Here is a 20,851-nt window from a genome sequence, read left to right on the forward strand (position 1 = left end):
CGCTTATACGTGTAGGACAAGGGAAGTCCCTGAAAGATGAACAAAATAAACAGTGATATTATGGACCTAACATTGATATCATGTGGTCATAGAAATTCCTTCTCCATCTGTCGCCCGGTATTAGAATTTCATCTCACGAAACGAACTTGACAACAAGAAATTAGTTATCTTGTATCACGTTTTACAAAATTGAATACAGCGATTTAAAAAAAATGATACTCATTGACATGTTGTATCCCAAGCAAGGTTTTCAATCATTTTAAGTGCCTGAAGCTAAGGGAAAAAAGGTAGTCTACTGTTGAGATTTCTATTCATGATATCAAATCATATAATCATGACGTTGTCATTAATTCTCGCACTTTACCTCTTTTTTCTGATATTTGGGGGGAATGTTCTCATTAGGTATAAGGATGTGAGATGTATATTCCAATTGTTTTCTTCATGAAATGCAAATTTGAAACAATATTAGGAATATGGGTTGTATTTTCGCAAAGTTATTTGATTTAATCAGTATTGGCTTTCAAAACGAATCATGCAACATCTGCAACAGACTTTAAAAGAAATGTAGAGGTATTACATTTCACCCAAATGGGTTTGGTAATGGAGCTGGATGATCATAATAATGTATAATAACGAGATGATGGTGAGCCGCAGAATTCCAAAATAAGTAAAGCTTCATACCAGACAAGATATGAAACAGTCAGTGTATGTCTTCTTAATCATATACAGCCATTGTATCTGCCTCTGACTAATGCTACAATATCAAAGATGGCGTGGAGAGCTTTCAAATTATGTTACCTTTTTTTTTCTTCCTACATTCCTGTCAGCATATATTTCATCCTTAATAAAGATGCAGATTATCCTTCAAAAACCCATTCAGTGCGAGATTAAATCTTTTCAGATCTGCTGTTGAGATCTATCATTAAATTCGTTTTTTGTTTTTCATTTAATGATAGTCGAGATCACTGCTGGTTGATGGCTGGAAAGATTAATGAGGTACTTTTAGCTAATTATCTTTAGATAATGCCATTCTGGATAGTATACAGGATAATTAGAGTTGCCGACTAATTTACATTGATAATAATGCAGACAATATCATTACGAACAAGATTTAAGTATCTCTACACGACAAAACACTGTAGTGACAACGAGATTAATGATCATAATAGGGCTACGAATTATAAATATCTCTCTCTCTGTACTATTCTCCATTACCAGACATTACATATTAAATCATAATTTTGAAGTAAATAATTCAGAATGAAAAGAAATGTCTGAAGTACTTGTTCTTTCTAAGTTCAATACTAAGTTGGGGGTGAAAACCGTTGCTCATGCAGGGATTTCGGTCTGTAATGCTCTCCCTCGAGAGATTCGAAATAGAAGATCAGAAGATCTTGGACTCCATGGAAGAACAGAGCCATTAGGTTAATGGCTCTGAAATGGACTATCCAACCGTTTTATCATTCTATCATTGTTATATAAGTCTTTGATTTTGTTATATTGTGTTATTGTTTTTTATGATAATTTTCGGAAATAAAACAAACAAGTTGAAGTATTCCATCATAATGCTCTTTCAAAATATATCAGTTTGATTCGGAATATAACAATAAATGTTTATAGATAAAATTGGGCCAGTGGGTCATAAATTGAAGAGACCGCCCCATATTTTACCATTCTGGATACGCCACTAAATATTAGGAGTAAGGGACCCTGTACACGATTAATCATATATAAAGGAGAGGGAGTGTTTTTTTTTAATACGCACTCTACACGTGTGTATTCGATTTACAACACCAATCGTTTCTTTTATTGGATTAAACCATCAGTCAGTCACGTTATCATATTATCAATCATCGGGCAACGGGGGTGAAACAAATTGGGGTTCAGAAAGTGAGGAAAGACGAGATTATACATACTAGGACAAAACAAATCACGATATGTAAATACTAAGTGATAGACAGCGAGAGAGGGTGTGTGTTGGTATGTGTGCATCTGTGAGAGAAACGGAGAGACAGAAGAGGGGGACAGAGAGAGAGAGGGGGTTGAGATAAAGAGAGAGAGAGAGAGGGGGTAAGAGAGGGGAGGAGGGGAGAGTAAGAGAGATTAAGAAAGAGGTGGAGAAAATGGAGAGAAAAAAGGAGTGAGAGGGGAGAGTGAGAGGGGAGAGAGAGAGAGAGAGAGAGCATGAGAGTGAATGAGGAAGAAGAAAAAAGAAGAGAGGGAACGAGATGGTGAACAAAAAGAATTACGACCGGGTAATCAGTACTCTGGGTGTATAATCATCAGCTCCATCGTAAGGAAGGAGGCTTGGAGGGAGTTCATGTAAGGACTTCTGCACCGCCTGAAAGGATTTCTTTCCGTAAAACGCAAGTATCCTCAAGGTATTTGAATTTGTAATTCTATCACACTGATTCATTTTCCCATCTCAACCCTTCTGGTGCGTCAATCATACGTGTGAAGAAAAGTGGTATATAACTGAGACAGAAGTAAGATAGAGAGAGGAGAATTTTTTTTTTTACTCGTTTCAGGATGTAGCACGTCACGTTCATTTAGTTTAGATACGCATTCAGCAGAATCAAATCAAATTAGGAATATACTGTAAAAAGTAGTATGGATGAAGATAACTGTGCCGAGAGTAATACACATTAAAATAATGGAGAGTTACACAGTTAAAATTTTAGTGAACATGTTGTTTAAAAGTTTAAACAACTTTGGATTAACGGGTGACCTGATCTAAGAGTTGTTTAAAATGTTAAGCAACTCGAGTTGTTTAAAGTTTAAACACTTAGTTGATCAACATTTTGAACAACTTGTTTAAAATCACAATTTAAACAACCGGTGTTGTTTAAAGACGGTTGTTTAAAACGGAGCTGTTGTTCAGTGGGGGTTGTTTACACCAACTGGGTTGTTGAAAGAAAGTTGTTTAAAAAGGAGCTATTGTTCAGTGGGGGTTGTTTACACCAACTGGGTTGTTTAAAGAAAGTTGTTTAAAAAGGAGCTGTTGTTAAATAATAATAATACTATTGGATTCTTATATAGCGCACGTACCGACCTTGCAAGGTCCTCAAGGCGCTCCAACATTACCCGGCTATGCTAGGCTGCCAAAGGACATTAGTACCGCGGCGGGACTCGAACCGTGGACCTTGTGATCGACAGTCCGGCGACGTTTTCACTCATCCACGACAGCTCTACAGCTTGGTCGGCCATGATGTGAAACAAAGGTTTTAGCCAACGCGCACTTTAGTAAATATAGCAGTCATTACATTTTAAACAGCGAATGTTTAACAAAATTACTTTCGTTTCGAGCAACATTGTTTACAATTTGTTCAACTGTTGTTTAAGAAAGTGTACAACTGTAAGTGAACATCACTTTTTTAAGCAGCGTTTTTACTGTGTAGAAAAATCATAGCTTTGCGGATTAGAAATTATTTTCACTTTTTCAATCTCGTCCACTTTCGCCTTAATAAAAATGCAATACTAGTACAGCACGATTTCTAGAGTATTATATGTTTAATTATCTATTGTGTTATTGCATAAAACTGAACTAGGCACTGACTTCGTGTTACTTCGCGGACTCATTACAACTCAATCTTACTGACAGTACTCAAAATTCGAAACGGCCAACGGTTTGTGCGGACAACCTATCGAGAGTCTCCACAATTTGCGCAAAAATAATTCGGCATAGAATTGTTTATTTTTTATCTTCCTTTTTTTGTTTTTTTTTTTGTTAGTGCGAATAGATTTTGGCGTCAATATTCACTACTGAATGATACGCGCCGTTTAAACTAAAAAAACATCATGCCTCGTGATCTATCGTGTAGTAACATCACGAAACAAGACAGGTGACATTCTAAAAAGAACTCAAAAGGTCGATGCCTTTTATCAACCAGACAACCTCAGTCGAGCCTGCCTGCAAAACATATAACATGAACTTTCATGGTTGTTTCAAGGAGATACCAGCAAATAACTCCTTGGTTGTTTTAGAGATCTGCATTGAAAATACTGGAAACTTAAAGTTACGTCGTAATTCCTACTGCAAGGTATATGTATCTGACTTTTTTTTTCTTAAGAATAATATCTAGTTTTAAAATGCATTGTAATATGTAAGTTTAAGATTGATGGAGCCAACAATTTCGAAAAAAATATTAGGCCTGAAAGGAAATCTAAGACTTTATCATCTATAGTAAATGAGAAATTTCACTATGCATGAAGAAAGCTTGTTATTGTTTGCTATACTCAGAAAGTAATTTTCTCTCTTCCGAGTGTCGATCTTTGGTTGTACCAAGCAGAGCATACCAGGCGCGGATCCAGGATTTCTTAGGGTAGTGAGCACTATTTTTTTTTTTTTGCTCCCGAAAATTTGAAAATCGCGCCGGCCGAAAAGTCGCAAAAATTTGCACGCCCCAAAAAGGTAAAAATCACGTGTTTTTACATGATTTTTTTTCTCAAGGGGGGGGGGGGCGGGCCCCGCCCCCCTGGATCCGCCACTGGAGCATAATGCATAACTGGTGATATTCACAAAATGCCTGATCAGTTCATACTCACTACATACCACCTCGCTATCTCACTCTTATTCTCATTACTCGACCAATGACATGTTAATGTCTGTCGCTTGCATAATACTGTAGCTAAATCATAACCCCGGTTTAAATTCAGTATGGCAATATCATGTTTTGAATGGAAAATTAAAGACGGTCGATCGCTCCATTGATCCCATAATCAGAAACGGTATGTAGATAATATAATTATAATGTAACAAAATGTTGTTTTTTATATTGTATGAACATGTTTTACTTTGCTCATGGCGACCCCTTTTTTCTATGTACTGTATGATTTTATGTGACCATCTTAAAAAGGTATATATTTCGGATGATGTATACGAAAATAAATGAACATCAATCAACCAAATTATGTTTTTGTGCAACTTATGATCAATTAGTTTGGTATAGGCGTGGTAAATAAGGCTGTTAATTAATATAATGTAACAGGTAAAAGAACCCGTGACCAGCGATTAATATGTCCAAGCCATGATTCTTTTCACTTTTCACACGCAAACCTTATGATAGATTACCTAAAAATTTCAGTCTACACGTATCTGCAAACATACCACAACGAATCTACACCGGTCCACCTATATCGTGACATTCAGTTGTCCAATCACGATTTAGAATGTTATTTTCTTTCTTTCATAATAGGATATATTTAGTAAGGGGTTATTGCGTAAATGATGATCCTGCTTACGTCATAAGTTGGTCTACTATACCATATTCAGCGTGCTGCAGCAGGTGTACCTAGGCGATGCCCATTCATGTCAGTTCTTTATATGGCACGTGATCACGTCATACGTAACGAATCTTGTTTCAATAAACACTAAGTATTGGTAATGTGGAGTATACACTATGAACATGACGGACAAAGAAAGCGGACAAAATATACAGTTCCTCAGGTAGACAAAGGAACATTACCTTCACTGATATAATGTAAAAATGTGTAGAACAGGTGTCACATGCGTATTCACCTGTTTTACTAATTTTTACATAATAGCAGTGAAGGGATGTTCCTTTGTGTACCTGAGGAACTGTATATTTTGTCCTCTTTCTTTGTCCATCATGTTCATAGTGATAATGATGATGATAATTATCAGGTCAACATGAAGTTAATCCGCATACTTTCTGGACCAAGTGAATAATAACAGAGCCATTATGTGAATGGCTCTGAATAAAACAGCCCGGTCTTATTTTTGATAATTGATTTGTATATTTGTTCCTATACATAATATGTATGTATAATGTATGTATCAAAGGGTGATATATTTTTATACTGAAAATAAAACCAACCAACTATTACCTTGTACGTCAAAGATTTACAAGTTTGCTTATTCCATATTCATATACAGATTCGAGATTTATTCTTATACCGGAAGGATATTCATATACAGATTCGAGATTTATTCTTATACCGAAAGGATATTCATATACAGATTCGAGATTTATTCTTATACCGGAAGGATATTCATATACAGATTCGAGATTTATTCTTATACCGGAAGGATATTCATATACAGATTCGAGATTTATTCTTATCCCGAAAGGATATTCATATACAGATTCGAGATTTATTCTTATACCGGATGGATATTCATATACAGATTTGAGATTTATTCTTATACCGGATGGATATTCATATACAGATTTGAGATTTATTCTTACACTGTTGCTCATAACGGTGGAATATTTTTTTTTATCCCAATTTATGGAATTATTTTAAAAATAATTTAAAAATACTAGATCTAGATAATAGTATACAGTCTCAGATTTTATTGAATAATAATTTGCCAATATGTGTTTTGCGTGACTGCTAAAGCATGTATATTATGCTACTATGTTTATCAACTAGGGGACCTATGCCCTTAAGTCATAAATGACAGTAATGAGGATTAATGCCTCACAAAAGGGCTCTGATATAGCACATCGACACGGTGTTGATCCTGGGGCCTCACAGTTACGAGGCCATTGCTTTGTCACTGAACCATGACTGTACGCAGCGGGGGCTAGGGTAGGGGGCAGTTTCCATAAATTTAAAAAAAAACAGAAAATGCAATAAATATTCAATAATTTATTGCATTCTACCCCGGTCCCCAACATAAAAAAATCCTCTGGACGGCCATTTATTATGGCTCAAGGCATGGGCACACAGAAGATTTTTTTATGTTGGGGACCGGGTAGAATGCAATAAATTATTGAAAATTTATTGCATTTTCTGTTTTTTTTTTAATTTATGGAAACTGCCCCTACCATAGCCCCCGCTGCGTACAGTCATGGTTCAGTGACAAAGCAATGGCCTCGTAACTGTGAGGCCCCAGGATCAACACCGTGTCGATGTGCTATATTAGTGCCCTTTTGTGAGGCATTAATCCTCATTACTGTCATTTATGACTTAAGGGCATAGGTCCCCTAGTTAATAAACATAGTAGCATAATATACATGCTTTAGCAGTCACGCAAAACACATATTGGCAAATTATTATTCAATAAAATCTGAGACTGTATACTATTATCTAGATCTAGTATTTTTAAATTATTTTTTAAAATAATTCCATAAATTGGGATAAAAAAAAATATTCCACCGTTATGAGCAACAGTGTATACCGGATGGATATTCATATACAGATTTGGGATTTATTCTTATACCGGATGGATATTCATATACAGAATCGAGATTTATTCTTATACCGGATGGATATTCATATTGATTGGTGATTCTGAATAGGGACATAAGCATCTGATGATCATTACATTATATCATACTCCATAATCTATTTCTTGTTTCGCTGCGAAAGTAATGCTTTCTGATGCCAACCCCCTTGCTGTCATGACTGTGGATGATGGCAAGATCCTTGTCTCTACCATGCGTCATCAATCAAGCGGGAAATTACACGAATATATATTGACTTGTTACTTTCATTATTTTGGAGCGAGAAGCAAAATGAGATACATAATATTATGTTTACATAATATTCAAATCATTAAGACAGTACAAATTTACGTTTAATATAAATAAATAGACCAGATTCATAGAACAATGATGTTGATTTTGCACACTTCACGTCTTACATGATGTATGAATTGACACAGATACGTTTATCGGTATTTCAAGTACATCCTATGGATAATACATTATATTCTCCAGGGTCTCCCTGCCGATTTACTGATAAAGAGTCTTTATACATATAACTGCAATTAAAACCTGCGTCTTATAGGCGTCATTTGTATTTGTTTCTTGAATGTTTGTGCTCAAAGTGTAAAAGTAAAAATGTAATGTAATAAACTGTGAAATTTTGTGTTTGATTTTCTAGATATTGGATCGCATCGGTGAAGCTCGTGTATTGTACATGAACATGTTAACATCTTCTTTAGATGTAGAATTGGTATTCATATTCAATATGGTTTGATGCTTTCGTCGATGGTTTGAATTCAAATTGGATCATCTATTTTGCCTTGTAAATTGTATGGACGTACGATGCATACATGATATGATGATTCATACTCCCGTGTGTATGTCATACTTAATCCTGAGAAAGCAATATTTTTTTACTTTCTCAGACAGCGCTTATGATATCACGTTAACCAATTGGTGGTCACTGTGAAAATCACCATGCGAGATATGGGTGCAATTCTACTAAATCTATAAGATTGCCCTTGCCACCCTTAACAAAATGGTTCTCATTAAAATTTATATACTTTATTAGTAAGTTATATGACGTAAATTTTATATATCCACAGTAGCAGTTACCCCATTACAACTCTAAAAATATCAGACTTTTGTTAAAGTTATTTCATTGTGTTTTAACGACTTTTCTACTCCTCAAAGCTACAGTTGTTTGCAACTATGATCGCGTTCTGAGAAAAGCTTCTTTGGGGCCAGCAAACTTATCATAAAAGGGATTGGTTAATGTCTCGTTAATATTCGTTGCTCTACAGATTACATGGGGGAATTCCCCTTAATGGCATATTCACATTTGTAATGGTTCTCGAAGCATAGCCCACTTATCCTATTATGATATAAACCCGTGAGCAGAAGAAGATGAAATATGTATTTATTCACTCGGGCAGATTTTGAGATCAAGTTACATTCATTCTGATCGGTTACGCATCGGTCTTTATTTCATTAAAATATAGGGTCCTACTGGTTCGTCAACATCCTGGTACCTGAATACCTAAAGTGACTCGGTAAAATTGTCTCAGATATTGAAACAAAATCCTGGATTTAGCTCATGCTGCAATGATAATTATAAACCTTTAGGTCAGTCAGGAATTCCATGAATGTTACAAGCCGATCGCCTGTCTGATTATCAAGATATTTATGATTGGAAATCGAAATCAAATTTTCCGTTTTCCTAACGGTTTTTATAACACTATTGGGAAAATGAGTACGGTAAAACCGGTCACTCAAAGATTATTACTTTTTTGAGGCACTTCATGATCATTTTTAAGCGTATTTTTGTTTAGGGCTTCAATATTACACCATATCACAGACAATGATAACACGTAGGGCCATGCATCTCAGATCTAACATTGTTAAACGATGCCTTTAAGTGTCGCGGTGAGGAAATTTCACTTTTACGTAATAAAGAAATCACTTCTGTAATTGTGATTTTATATGTGCTGGTGGGTATATTTTTAATCACACACGAATGGGTATGCTTACTCCATTCGCAATGTCGGTTCAAGAGGGCACGGGATTATGCACAGCCGGCAAATCCCAATCTGACATACACTTTAAACATTACCCCAGCAATTGCCAGCTACCCGGAGTGGCAAATGTGGATTTATGTCTTGCCAAAAGACTCCCAATTCCGGCATTAAATTCGAACCCTCGACCTTTCGATTGAGAGTCAAGTGAATGGCTTGATTTGAATGGATGTGTTATTAATGCTTCTTTTTTTAGCTCCAACCCTTCCTGGCCAGAGAATCCTAGATTCGCCATTGTAACGTGTTCTGGATAAAAAGGTGTTTTATTTTTTTCTCTCACTGATTGAAGATGTATCAAATAACTTTAAATCATTTAGAAGTACGATCGCAACGATTTTTGAAAAAGTAAAATGAAGCAATTTTAATAGGCTTGTCCAACACCTTTTCAAAAGTCATCACATCCCTCTTTCATCATACAAAAAGAGACGTTTTAAATAATCGACCCCCCCCCCCATTCCTTTGAATTATCACTCGTTTGAGAAGAAATGGAGAGGTTTGTTAAAGGGCTCTACTCGTATACATAATAAAGTGAAAAGCCGATGCATGCATAATTTTAGGGGCTATATTCTTCGATTTTTTTTTTCTTCTTCTGTCGTATGGCGCAACCTGTCGGAAGAAAGTAATTTCCCAAACGACGTTGTGTTCTACGAGGCGAAAAATAGCCATGTGAATCAAAGGGGTGGAAAGCAATAGGTTCCACACTGGGGTGATTGAATCAACGCCTGTTTTCCAACTTTAAAGGGATCGTTTAACAATGTTAAATCTAAGATGCACGGCCCTACGTGTTTTCAGTGTATGTGATATAGTGTAATATTGAAGCCCTAAACAAAATTGCGCTTCGAAATGATCAAGAAGTGCTTCAAACAAGTAAAAATCTTTGAGTGACCGGTTTCACCATACTCGATTTTCCCCAAAAGACTGTACTGAGTATTATGAAAACCGTTAGGCAAACGCAAAATCTGGTTTCGATTTCCAATCATAAATATCTTGATAATCAGACAGGTGATCGGCTTGTAAAAGTCTTGGGGTTCCTGACTGACCTAAAGGTTTATAATTAACATTGCAGCATGAGCTAAATCCAGGTTTTTGTTTCAGAATGTGAGACAAAGTTACCGGATGCCTTTAAAAGGCCTCAGTTGGATTCGCTAGAGTTATGATAATAATCGTGATAATATTATTCTTGGCGATATCTACAAACTTCTAAATTCAATTTTCAATTCAATTAGCAATATTTCCTCTGACAATCAAAAAGAACATAACATTAAATTAAATAAACAATGTAGGAAGTAGGCGAGATAAGAAAATAGGTGCCCCTTTTCGAATTGTGGATAAGTGCAACTTCTCTATAGTCAATTGATATGAATCCATAGCTGATTGCAGTTGTAGTATTGTAGGCCTAAATGGAAAACTTAATGTTACTTGGATGTCAGTAAAGTGTCATATTGATAGATTCGAATCAGAGACTTTAATTAGAAATTATTTTATATAAAAAAAATTAAATAGATATCTGACGCCGTCTTCTATGTCATGCGGAGACCTACATTAGTTTAATTGTAGTTATGAAATGTTAAAAGATATATTTTTAATGGTATAAAACTTACCTCGTGAACAACATCGCTTCCACTGTATGTTCTACTTAGGTTGTATAATCGCCTTCCTAATTCATCAGCCCACGAGACCACACTAAGGAATCAAGAAAGAAAAAGGGGAAAAAAGACAAATTAGTTATACTTCTAATTATACTTGTAATTTTGTTCTCTTCCTAATGAAAAAGTCGAATCTATTTCAAATTCCGATCATATCCAGATTCTATCCCTTTGCTTACTTTCCTCCTACCCTTCATGAAAACCTTGAATAAACACCCTCCCCGACATGCCCGTCTAATTGTATGAGACAGGCATGGTGTAACAATAACAACATTATTTTCTGATTAAATATTACAATTGTGTAACTGCATCACGTGACAAATTAACCTATTTGACCGAATTCTATAATAATGATAATAAAACTCTGCTTCGATATTCAATTATATTTCGTCACAAAGTCATGTGCAATTCTCTCCAATATTCTCCTACACAACAAGTATAACCGGGTTTCGTGAAATGTATGCTACTTCTGACAATACTGCCATGGCATCCTGTCTTCTATTTGCACAGCAATTTGTTCAACGCACTTATAATTTTTAAAAAATGAAAGGTAATACATCCTCAATAAAAGTATTTCTCATAAGCATGATAGGTTTAAGGAAGAAAAAAACGAGTGATCGAGTGTTATGTTAGTGATAAGTATATACATGATGTATAAACATGAATATACATAATATTTTGTTTTAAATACCATCATTTGTATCTTAATGACAAGCATGACTTTAATATGTCTTTGTCTGGATTAGCCGACAATGTGACGAAGGATTCCTACCAGTAGAAAATCATTTTGACACGCCATAATCATTATTTGGAAGCATGATTTTATGTTTCATGTTCGGCGAAGGATAATCACTACAAAGTTTCTTTCAAAAACGTAGGATAATGAGACACTAAACTAATGAAATGAGACCGTATTTTGTTTCACTAGTTTTGAAAGGGACATTCAATGTAAAGCAAAATCAAAAGAATACAAAATGATCTGAGTTTTATTTTTAACAAAAAAAAAGGGGGAATGGTAAAGTTAAATGACAATTATGTAGATGATAAAGTCGTGATGGTGCCTGTAAGTCATCATGACCCCCCTCTCACTTGACAGGTTAAAATGCTTCTACAATGCAGAAAATTACCAGCAGGGGCAGATCCAGCCGGCGGCGAGGGGGGGGGGGGGGGGGACAATTCGTGAGAAAATGTTTGTATACATATATATTTGTTTCAGTTATCAATTATATCTCTCAGCTGGTCCACAGCAACGGGTTCACACAAAAAGTTATTTTGACACGTTCATTTTTTTTTATATCGATTTAGATTTACAATCAATCGTCATAAACACGTCAACCCATTTCCAGCGTGTGGTGAAAGTGTCACTTTAGACTTTCAATGGATTCGAGCGTTTTGTTTAAAAACACACGTTTACTGCAAAATCCGAGCAGGAGCCTATATTGTTTATTTTCAATCACGCGCGCATACCAATTCATTCCGGTGATTCCTCCATTATTCGCATTGCCTCGCAATCCTTAAATCGGAAAATGGCACCCAAGAATTTAAGCAGTTGAATGTGGTAATGGAAAGCGTATTGATACCATCTCTCAATATTTTCTTATATTCTTTAATGCATGAATTTTCATGAAATAAAGAAATAATTACAGCAAAAAAATTAGGATTTGTGTTTTTACTTCAAAACGAAGCCTTTAAGCGATTCGTAGAAATAGTATTACGATGTTTTAAGATTGTGTTCATTTTGGGATATACAACCCTATTTTATATCTTGTCTGTGTTTTTTTGTGTGTCTCGCCTACGAGAAAACAAAAATAAAGAAACTGTAATGTACTGATTCTTATTTGTTGGAGGAAATTACAACAGTTTGTTGAATTTTCTCATTTATGTATAACTGCCTTTCAAAAATATAGAAAAAGGCACGTAATTTCTGAGTTTCTAGATCTATAGGATTCTCAAGCTTCTTCCTTGACGCGGTCCAGATGTGATTTCTATGAAAGCTATAAGGTCCGAAACATGGGATGCCATTCGCCTGAAAATTGTCATGGTATATCGTATACTTCAACCAGGCGCGGATCCAGGATTTCTTAGGGGGGGGGGGGCCCAAATTTCAAATTATGCGAGCCAAATATTGGTACGTAATGGTGACCAACAGTGACGTAATGTGGGGGGGGGGGTCGGTGCAAACGCGAAACGCGGAAGCTTTGACGTTTTATTAAATTATTAGAGAAAGAAGACGATTCGTTGTAGAGTTCTTGACTCTTAATCCTTGTCTAAATTCAGCCCCCCCCCCTCCCCCTCCTGCGCGAAGCACGGAAGCTTTGACGTTTCATTAAACTATTGAAGAAAGAAGACGATTCGTTGTACCGTTCTTGACTCTTAATCCTCGTATGAATTAAGTTTTTCCCCTCCCGCGCGAAGCGCGGAAAATTTTACGATTTATTAAATTATTAGAGAAAGAAGACGATTCGTTGTAAAGTTCTCGACTCTTAATCCTCGTCTAAATTCAGTCACCCCTCTCCCTCCTGCGCGAAGCGCGGAAGCTTTGACGTTTCATTAAACTATTACAGAAAGAAGACGATTCGTTGTAGAGTTCTCGACTCTTAATCCTTGTCTGAATTCAGGTCCCCCCCTCTCCTCCCGTGCCAAGCGCGGAAGCTTTTAAGTTTCATAAGATTGTGAGAGAAAGAAGACGATTGGCTGTACAGTTCTCGACTCTTAATCCTCGTCCGAATTCAGGTCTCCCCCCCCCCCTCCCGCGCGAAGCGCGGAAGTTTTTAAGTTTCATAAGATTATGAGAGAAAGAGGACGATTGGCTGTAAAGTTGTCGACTCTAAATCCTCGTCTGAATTCAGGTTCCCCCCTCCCGCGCGAAGCGCGGAAGCTTTTAATTTTCATTAAATCATTAGAGAAAGAAGACGATTCGTTGTACCGTTCTCGAAAATAATCCTCGTCGGAATTTAGTTTTCCCCCCATCCCGCGCAAAGCGCGGAAGCTTTTACGTTTCATTAAATCATTAAAGATTCGTATTACCGTTCTCGCCTCTGAATCCTCGTCTGAATCAGGTTCCCCCTCCCGCGCAAGATTATGAGAGAAAGAAGACGATTCGCTGTACCGTTCTCTATACTCTTAATCCTTGTCTGAATTTTAAAGAAGTTCTTTGTCTACTACTTTTTCTTCCTACGTCCTCTTCCGATTTTGGGGGGGGGGGACCGCGGTCAGATAAGCATTCAGGGGCCCGCCTTAGGGCCCCTGGTGGGGTCGAGGCGGCGGAGCCGGCCCCGGAAAATTAGGGGTTTTAGGCGTTTAATTAAGGTCAGATGAGCATTTTTTTTTAATACCTATTATTTTGTGACACTGGAAGGTCACTATTTGGCGTAGGGTCCAGGGGGCGGAGCCCTCCAAAAGAGGGGTTTTAGGCATTAAATTACCGTCAGATGAGCATCTAAGGGCCCGCCGTAGGGCCCTAGGTGGAATCCAGGGGGCAGAGCCCCCGAAAGCTTTGGGGTTTTAGGCATTTAATCACGGTCAGATGAGCAATCAGTATCAGTACGCCAGTATCTCCTCTTTTCCTTTTTTCTTTCCCTTTCCTTCCTTCTCTCTTATTTTTTTGATTGGGGGGGGGGGGGGGGGTCAACAGCTTTGGAGGCAAGGCCCTTTCGGCTCCCCGATCTCCTTCCCCCCTTTTCTTTTCTTCTTCCTCTTCTTTCTTTCCCTTCCTCTCCCCTTTCCCTTTCCCTTCTTTTCCTTTTTTCTCTCTTTTTTTTTTTTTTTTTTTTTTGCGGGGGGGGGGGCAAGGCCCGCTCGGCCCCCCCCCCTGGATCCGCGCCTGACTTCAACTATATTTCAACTTCAATGATGATTACTGCAAAGCCGGGCACGACTCAATTATTACTCAATTTTGTTTTAGACAATCTCCTTCTTAATTTTACAGTAATTACACGTGTATACTGAAGAAAATGAGGCTCATTTAAGGTCTATATCTGATCCAAAAAAACTGCCACGATTAAAAAAACAGAGCTGTCAGCGCTTCCACTTGTTTAAAAAGAGTTTCCTGAAAAAGAGCACCCAATTTCCTGGAATTTAATGGAATTTTTAAAAACTTTTTTTTAAAGCCTTCAGGGCCAGTGCTTGCTATCGTTAAAATAGAGTTTCCTGAAAAAGAGCATCGAAGCTCTTTAAATTTGATGTATTATTTTGTTTAACTTTCAAAATGCCTCTTACGTGGATTTTTTAGTTTGATGAATTCCTGAAGGGAGACAACGTCATACGACATGTCGCACAGTACCAGATAATTTTTAACTTTGACATCTAAATTTTGCGAGCGAGCAAAAAGTTATACTTAATTCAGAGGCCGGGTAAAACTATACATTTCTCAGTGGCAGATCCAGGATTTTTTGAGGCCAAACGTGTTTGCGAAGCACACTTTAATTATTACTTAAAGCTTATCAACACTAGTGTGGCTAGGAGGGATTAGACCACACAGCGAGGTCACTGACAGGTGGCTATCTCATCAACTCAGCTCTCAAATAACGTAAGAAATAGAGGATCATGGGGGACCAACAGCACCGATTGGGGAAGTTTTCTATATAGAGGGAGCAAGTAGCTACAAGTAAGACAATGGGGCTTTAAATCACCCTCATAACAAGAGGAGAAAGGTGATAGAAGCTTTTAAAGTTTGTTTTATGGTGAAAATGACCGATATCATTGAGTCAATATTCTTTACCAACTTCGTCATGTATACAGGCGACCGAATGACTGACTTGATTTTAAGAAAGTGAACCGTACATCTACATCGTAAATTGCTTCTTCATTTGAACCATCTTCTCGAAAACCATGATGAGGAGCCTTAATGATCAAGATGAAAATGAGAATAGATGTTACGGGTATAAAGCAGCACAAGAATCTACGTTCAAATACTTAAAGAAAAACTCCACATCATTCTGTGTCTTTTTATTTTTATTTTATTTTAAATCACGTCCTTGCCTCTTTCAGTGGAAAGCCATTAGTGTGTTATTGAGGAATAGGAAATAAAGAATTAGAGAGTGGTCGTCTTAAAGAAAAAAGAACGTTCTACGATATTTACTCTGACAATAGGCCTGCTCTCTAAAGATCGTTCTCTGGAAACATTATTATCCCCAATAATGTCTACTCATAATACCTTTTCGATCGTGCATGCACGGCGGCGGAGGGTGTGTAACTGAACAAAATGTATTTTCCCCCTTTGTAATTTATGGTCCAAACGCTTTTTAGAAAGTAGTTTCATATTTAATGACTGACGTAATTAAAGATGATGTATTTCGCCATTGTATCATAGCAGATATAAGTATATAAAATGTATTATAGAATGACTGTATTTTTAATAACATCGGTACATAATTTATACGCAATAGTATACACGTATAGGCTTATCGTGAAAGCACAAGTAAATTAAGACTTTTCATGTTGCTGTGTGATCATCAGATTCTGTATATGGTTGGGAGTCCCCTACTCAAGACGTGTGATAAGACCCCAGTGGATAAGCCCGGGAGGAATTCCCTGCATAACTAAAAGGGACATTCCAAACATATCTACAGCGTCATATCATCCAGGGATGCACTTAAAGAGAGTACGACAGTCCTAGGTCGTAGTTCTGAAGTAAGTAGAAACATGCCCGTTACATGAACATGAAAATTATCTTCCTGTCGTTATGAATGTGACGCAATGAAATAACTGTAACATTCCTAAAATGCCTTTAGTCCTTGTTCATTTTAAAGTGAATGCCCTGGGTCCACTTCTAACTCGTCTTGTTAGCCCTTGTTTCTCCCCTTTTCCTTTCCTTTCTTTTCCTTTTGTTTTTAGAGCGGGGGGGGGGGGGGGGGGGCGGGCCCGTCGGATCCCCCGTGTATCCGCGCCTGCTTATAGGCCAGCTATATAACAAAATAGTGTACTAAATAATTATGCCGTCAATACGGGTGATGATTCATTCTATCAGGGGAGACTTAATGGTTGACTTCAATAAAAAATAAAAAAATCGTTATAAACATCGAAAATTCACACTAGGGTATAATATAACCTTTTCGTCTTCCATATTTCATGAGGAAACAAAAAGTTAAAAGATGCATGCTATCGACGAAAATGTTTGAATTATTACCTCCCCCATCCCCATTGAGAAAAGCAGCTCCTTTTAAGAGCCCCTGCGGAGTCCATCTTTTTTATCTTCGTATTAAACATTTTATATTCGTCACGCCATCGAAGTGCTATTTTATCATCATATCGGGATAATGTTTAAATTATTCAAGAAGCATTACATTTTCATGATTGGCTAGGACCATTTCAAAGTTCGATGGTCCGAAACAAAAAGATGTGCAACCGACCAAAAAATAAGAAAGTTTACGAGCCACATGCATGAGGTTCAAATTTGGCGTTCAGTTTTACGGCAATGTCTTTTTATCCAACGAGAAATAATAGTGAGTCCAAAGAAACCTCTCTAGTTTGGATATGGTAAAAAGCTTTTTATCAAGATAGATATAAAGATAGGATGAAATGAATACCAGGATTATGACTTATAATTGTATACAGGTACGTGCAATATTATGATTAGTCCAAGGGGCCATATTATATTACTTTACTCAAGTACTTTACCGTTGGATAGTTCTCTGTGCCAATGTTTACATAGGTCATTGTAGTACATGCCCTTGCTTGTTATCGCAAATGAATAAACACTCACGAAGCTCTCTTCATATTTCAATCATGCAATTTAACATTTAGCATTTGCAACCTGACCTCAACCAGTAAGTACTTTCCTTGCCTCATAGGCATTTGCACAAGTTGTCCCAATCGAGATCTAGACTCGTTGGCATAACAAGCTAGTCTTATGTATTATTACTATTAAGGCTAATAGACAATATTCTTCTAATATGCCCCGGAGAATCTTGATCGCCATGCTAAGGGAGACGATGGAGCCAAGGGTTCAAACTACTTTTAGGCGTAAGTGATTACATATAAAAAAGCTTAAAGAAAAAAAGAATTTAAGATGCATCGATTCATTTTACATGCAATAACGGCTACACAAACGACAAAGTAAATGGCATACAAACTGTAATTTTGAATGTCTGCAACAAAGGGCCCTAGTGTGAACCAGTAGAATACAGCATAATTATAATATATTAATGATAATAATAATAATTATAATATATTAACTATAATAATAATAATAATGATAGTAATAATAATAATAATATTAATAATAATAATAATAATAATAATAATAATAATAATAATAATAATAATAATAATAATAATAATAATAATAATAATAACAATAATAATAAGAATAAGAAGAAAAAGAAGAAGAAGAAGAAGAAGAAGAAGAAGAAGAAGAAGAAGAAGAAGAAGAAGAAAATAATATATCTAATCCAAGCATAGTAATTGGGGGTAAATGTGGCATTTTACTTCTTAATAATAATAATAATAATAATAATATTGGATTCTTATATAGCGCACGTATCGACCTTGCAAGGTCCTCATCTTCTTCGTATTTCTCTCTCTCTCTCTCTCTTTGCTTTCCCCTTCCCCCTACTTCTTCTAATGATATATCACCATCTTCTCTTCGTCATATTTTTGTTGCTTGTACTGTTTCTATTGTCTTGTGTTGCATACATTATTTGAAAAGAACATGTACTTCGAATTCCGCAGTTTTCAGGTTTTTTCTTGCCATCTATTTGCAACGATAATACTTAATAGGTTTATGACTTGACAATCTTATCCATAACAATGACAATTTTGAGAGTACGATTTCATTCTGCGTGGGGAAATACAATTATATCGGAACCTGGTGGAGTATAAAAGTACATGCATATTGATATCAATCGCAACTATGTACATACGAGATTGGCGATTGACTCGTTTGGATCATTCGCAACCCTTTATAAGACGGGGCCCTGCATACACAATTATTTTTAACATAGGTTGCTAATTTTATACCCTGTTTACTTTGAACATTGGCCTTTCGGGTGGAGCTTGGATACCAAAGTGTCCTTCTTGGTTGGCAAACTGAAATTAGATAGCTTTTATTTTCCAAACAAAGAGTAAATTGTTTGGTACTATAAAAGTGATTACAAAAATATTACCCTTGCAGTTAGAATGAAAATAACCGAAATTTATTAGGATATATAGTTTTTAAAAAAAACCTCCTGCTGTGTACTTTTTCATACGACACACCTAAGAATGTATACAATTTAATGAGTGCATCTTCTCTGTAAAAAAAAAACAAACGACATTCCTCTTTACTCAAGGATGACAAGGATAAGAGCATTCCTCGATCATCTCGAGTCAGCCATATAAACCAACGCACCTACAAACTCTTCTCGTTGGAAAACAAGCTATAAGTATAATAATCAGCCTTCAGATAAAGTGTATTTTCATCTAGCGATTCCACCGGATATATTGAGCATAATGGATGAATGATAATGATAATAATTAATAGACAGACACTCGTAGTATTGTAATGCACTACTAATATGCTGCGAGTGCGTTACGACCTTCATAATTATGGTGTCAAATTAAGTACAAGTATGCATTGCATTCACATATAACTTCCCTACTGTGATACATGAAAGTGCATACCTAAGAAGGGTATAGGGCAGTTTTGTCGTTTAGTTGTAAGCAGCCAGAAAAAGAGTCAATATGAATGATATTCTATTTTGAGCCACTTTTGGCTCAGGAAATATTTTTAATGTATTCAAACGATTATCGGTCACACTATGAGTCAATGTGGAATATACTGTATTTATATTGATTGTGATGAACGTCGAAATCAATAAAAGCTCGTAAATGGTTCTCCTCTTTATTATAGTGCAGTCATAATAATTTATCACACAGTCATCTGCATGGGTACGCGTTATCGCATTCCATTGGGCTTTCTCTGACATAAGCATCAGCAGTTTAGTTCAAGAAATAAATACTCGAAGTGTTTACTACACCTGGGTCGAGAGAGACAACAGTTACCGTAAGTTATGTATTTTGGTTCTATGCAGGATTCGAATCCTTAACTTCTTGACTAAAAGCCATAATAAAGGACTACTATACTACATGGCAAATAATTGGTAGCACTATTTTACGACTCATCTTTCTTGCAGTCTGTCTATCTCAATCTTCGACTGTCTCTCTTCTCTCTCACTGTCTGCTCCCCTCCGTCCCCCCCCCCCACTCTCCCCCTCCCATCTTTACTATCGTTATCTCCCCCCTCCGCTTGCTTACTCCATGTATACCACGTCTCCCCTCTCTCTCTCTCTCTCTCTCTCTCTCTCTATAATATATACCTATCTGTCTCTCTGTCTCTCTCCCCTTCTCTCTCTCTCTCTCTCTTTCTCCCTTTCACTTTCTCTCTCTATCTCTCTCTCTATCTCTCTCTATCTCTCTCTCTATACCTCTCTGTCTCTCTGTCTTTCTCTCTCTTTATATCCCTTTACTTTAAGTTATTTCAGTTCTGTGACTCTTTTCACGTCGTTCATGCTATTACTCCAGAACACGATTACTCCAGAACACAATACATGCAAGCCTTGCTTGTCGTATAGCATCTCGTTAGCAAGAAGAAGCGTGATGCCACTTTCTCCCCTCCTTCGTAAATCAGCTATTGTGTCGCATGCCCTTCAATGAATTATTTAAAGTTTCCTGTTAGTTATTCACGATATGAAGTATTCAACATAATTGTTTCGTTATCAATTATAGAAGACGGCAGGCGAACGTGTGGACAGCGGACTTGAAAGATAGATCAATTAATTTTGAGGACACACGGGGCATTAGAAACATGCTATTGTGCTATCAAACGATGTTTTAATACCAATTTTAACGCACGGCGCGGCGCCAATGTTCCTCTCTAACGGTATACTTAGGCGAGAAGGGATGTCAGGTGATGAATCTGGAAATATATTGTTTCACTTCCCTTTCTCACGGTATAATCTATCTATCCCTACCCTCT

At 36.7% G+C, this 20,851-nt stretch overlaps 1 protein-coding gene across 2 annotated transcripts in view; it reads right to left on the reverse strand.

The window, feature by feature from the left end:
* The window catches only part of LOC100890679 (voltage-dependent calcium channel subunit alpha-2/delta-3), a 74,135-nt gene that overhangs the window by 51,451 nt on the left and 1,833 nt on the right, over positions 1-20,851 (reverse strand). For both annotated transcript variants that reach the window (XM_003725539.3, XM_003725540.3), the window contains exon 2: positions 10,852-10,933. In XM_003725539.3, the coding sequence (XP_003725587.2) occupies positions 10,852-10,933 (82 nt within the window). The remainder of the gene's footprint in view (positions 1-10,851; positions 10,934-20,851) is intronic.

Source organism: Strongylocentrotus purpuratus, unplaced genomic scaffold (assembly GCF_000002235.5).
Source record: "Strongylocentrotus purpuratus isolate Spur 01 unplaced genomic scaffold, Spur_5.0 spur5_scaffold_6, whole genome shotgun sequence".
Lineage (NCBI taxonomy): Eukaryota > Metazoa > Echinodermata > Echinoidea > Camarodonta > Strongylocentrotidae > Strongylocentrotus > Strongylocentrotus purpuratus.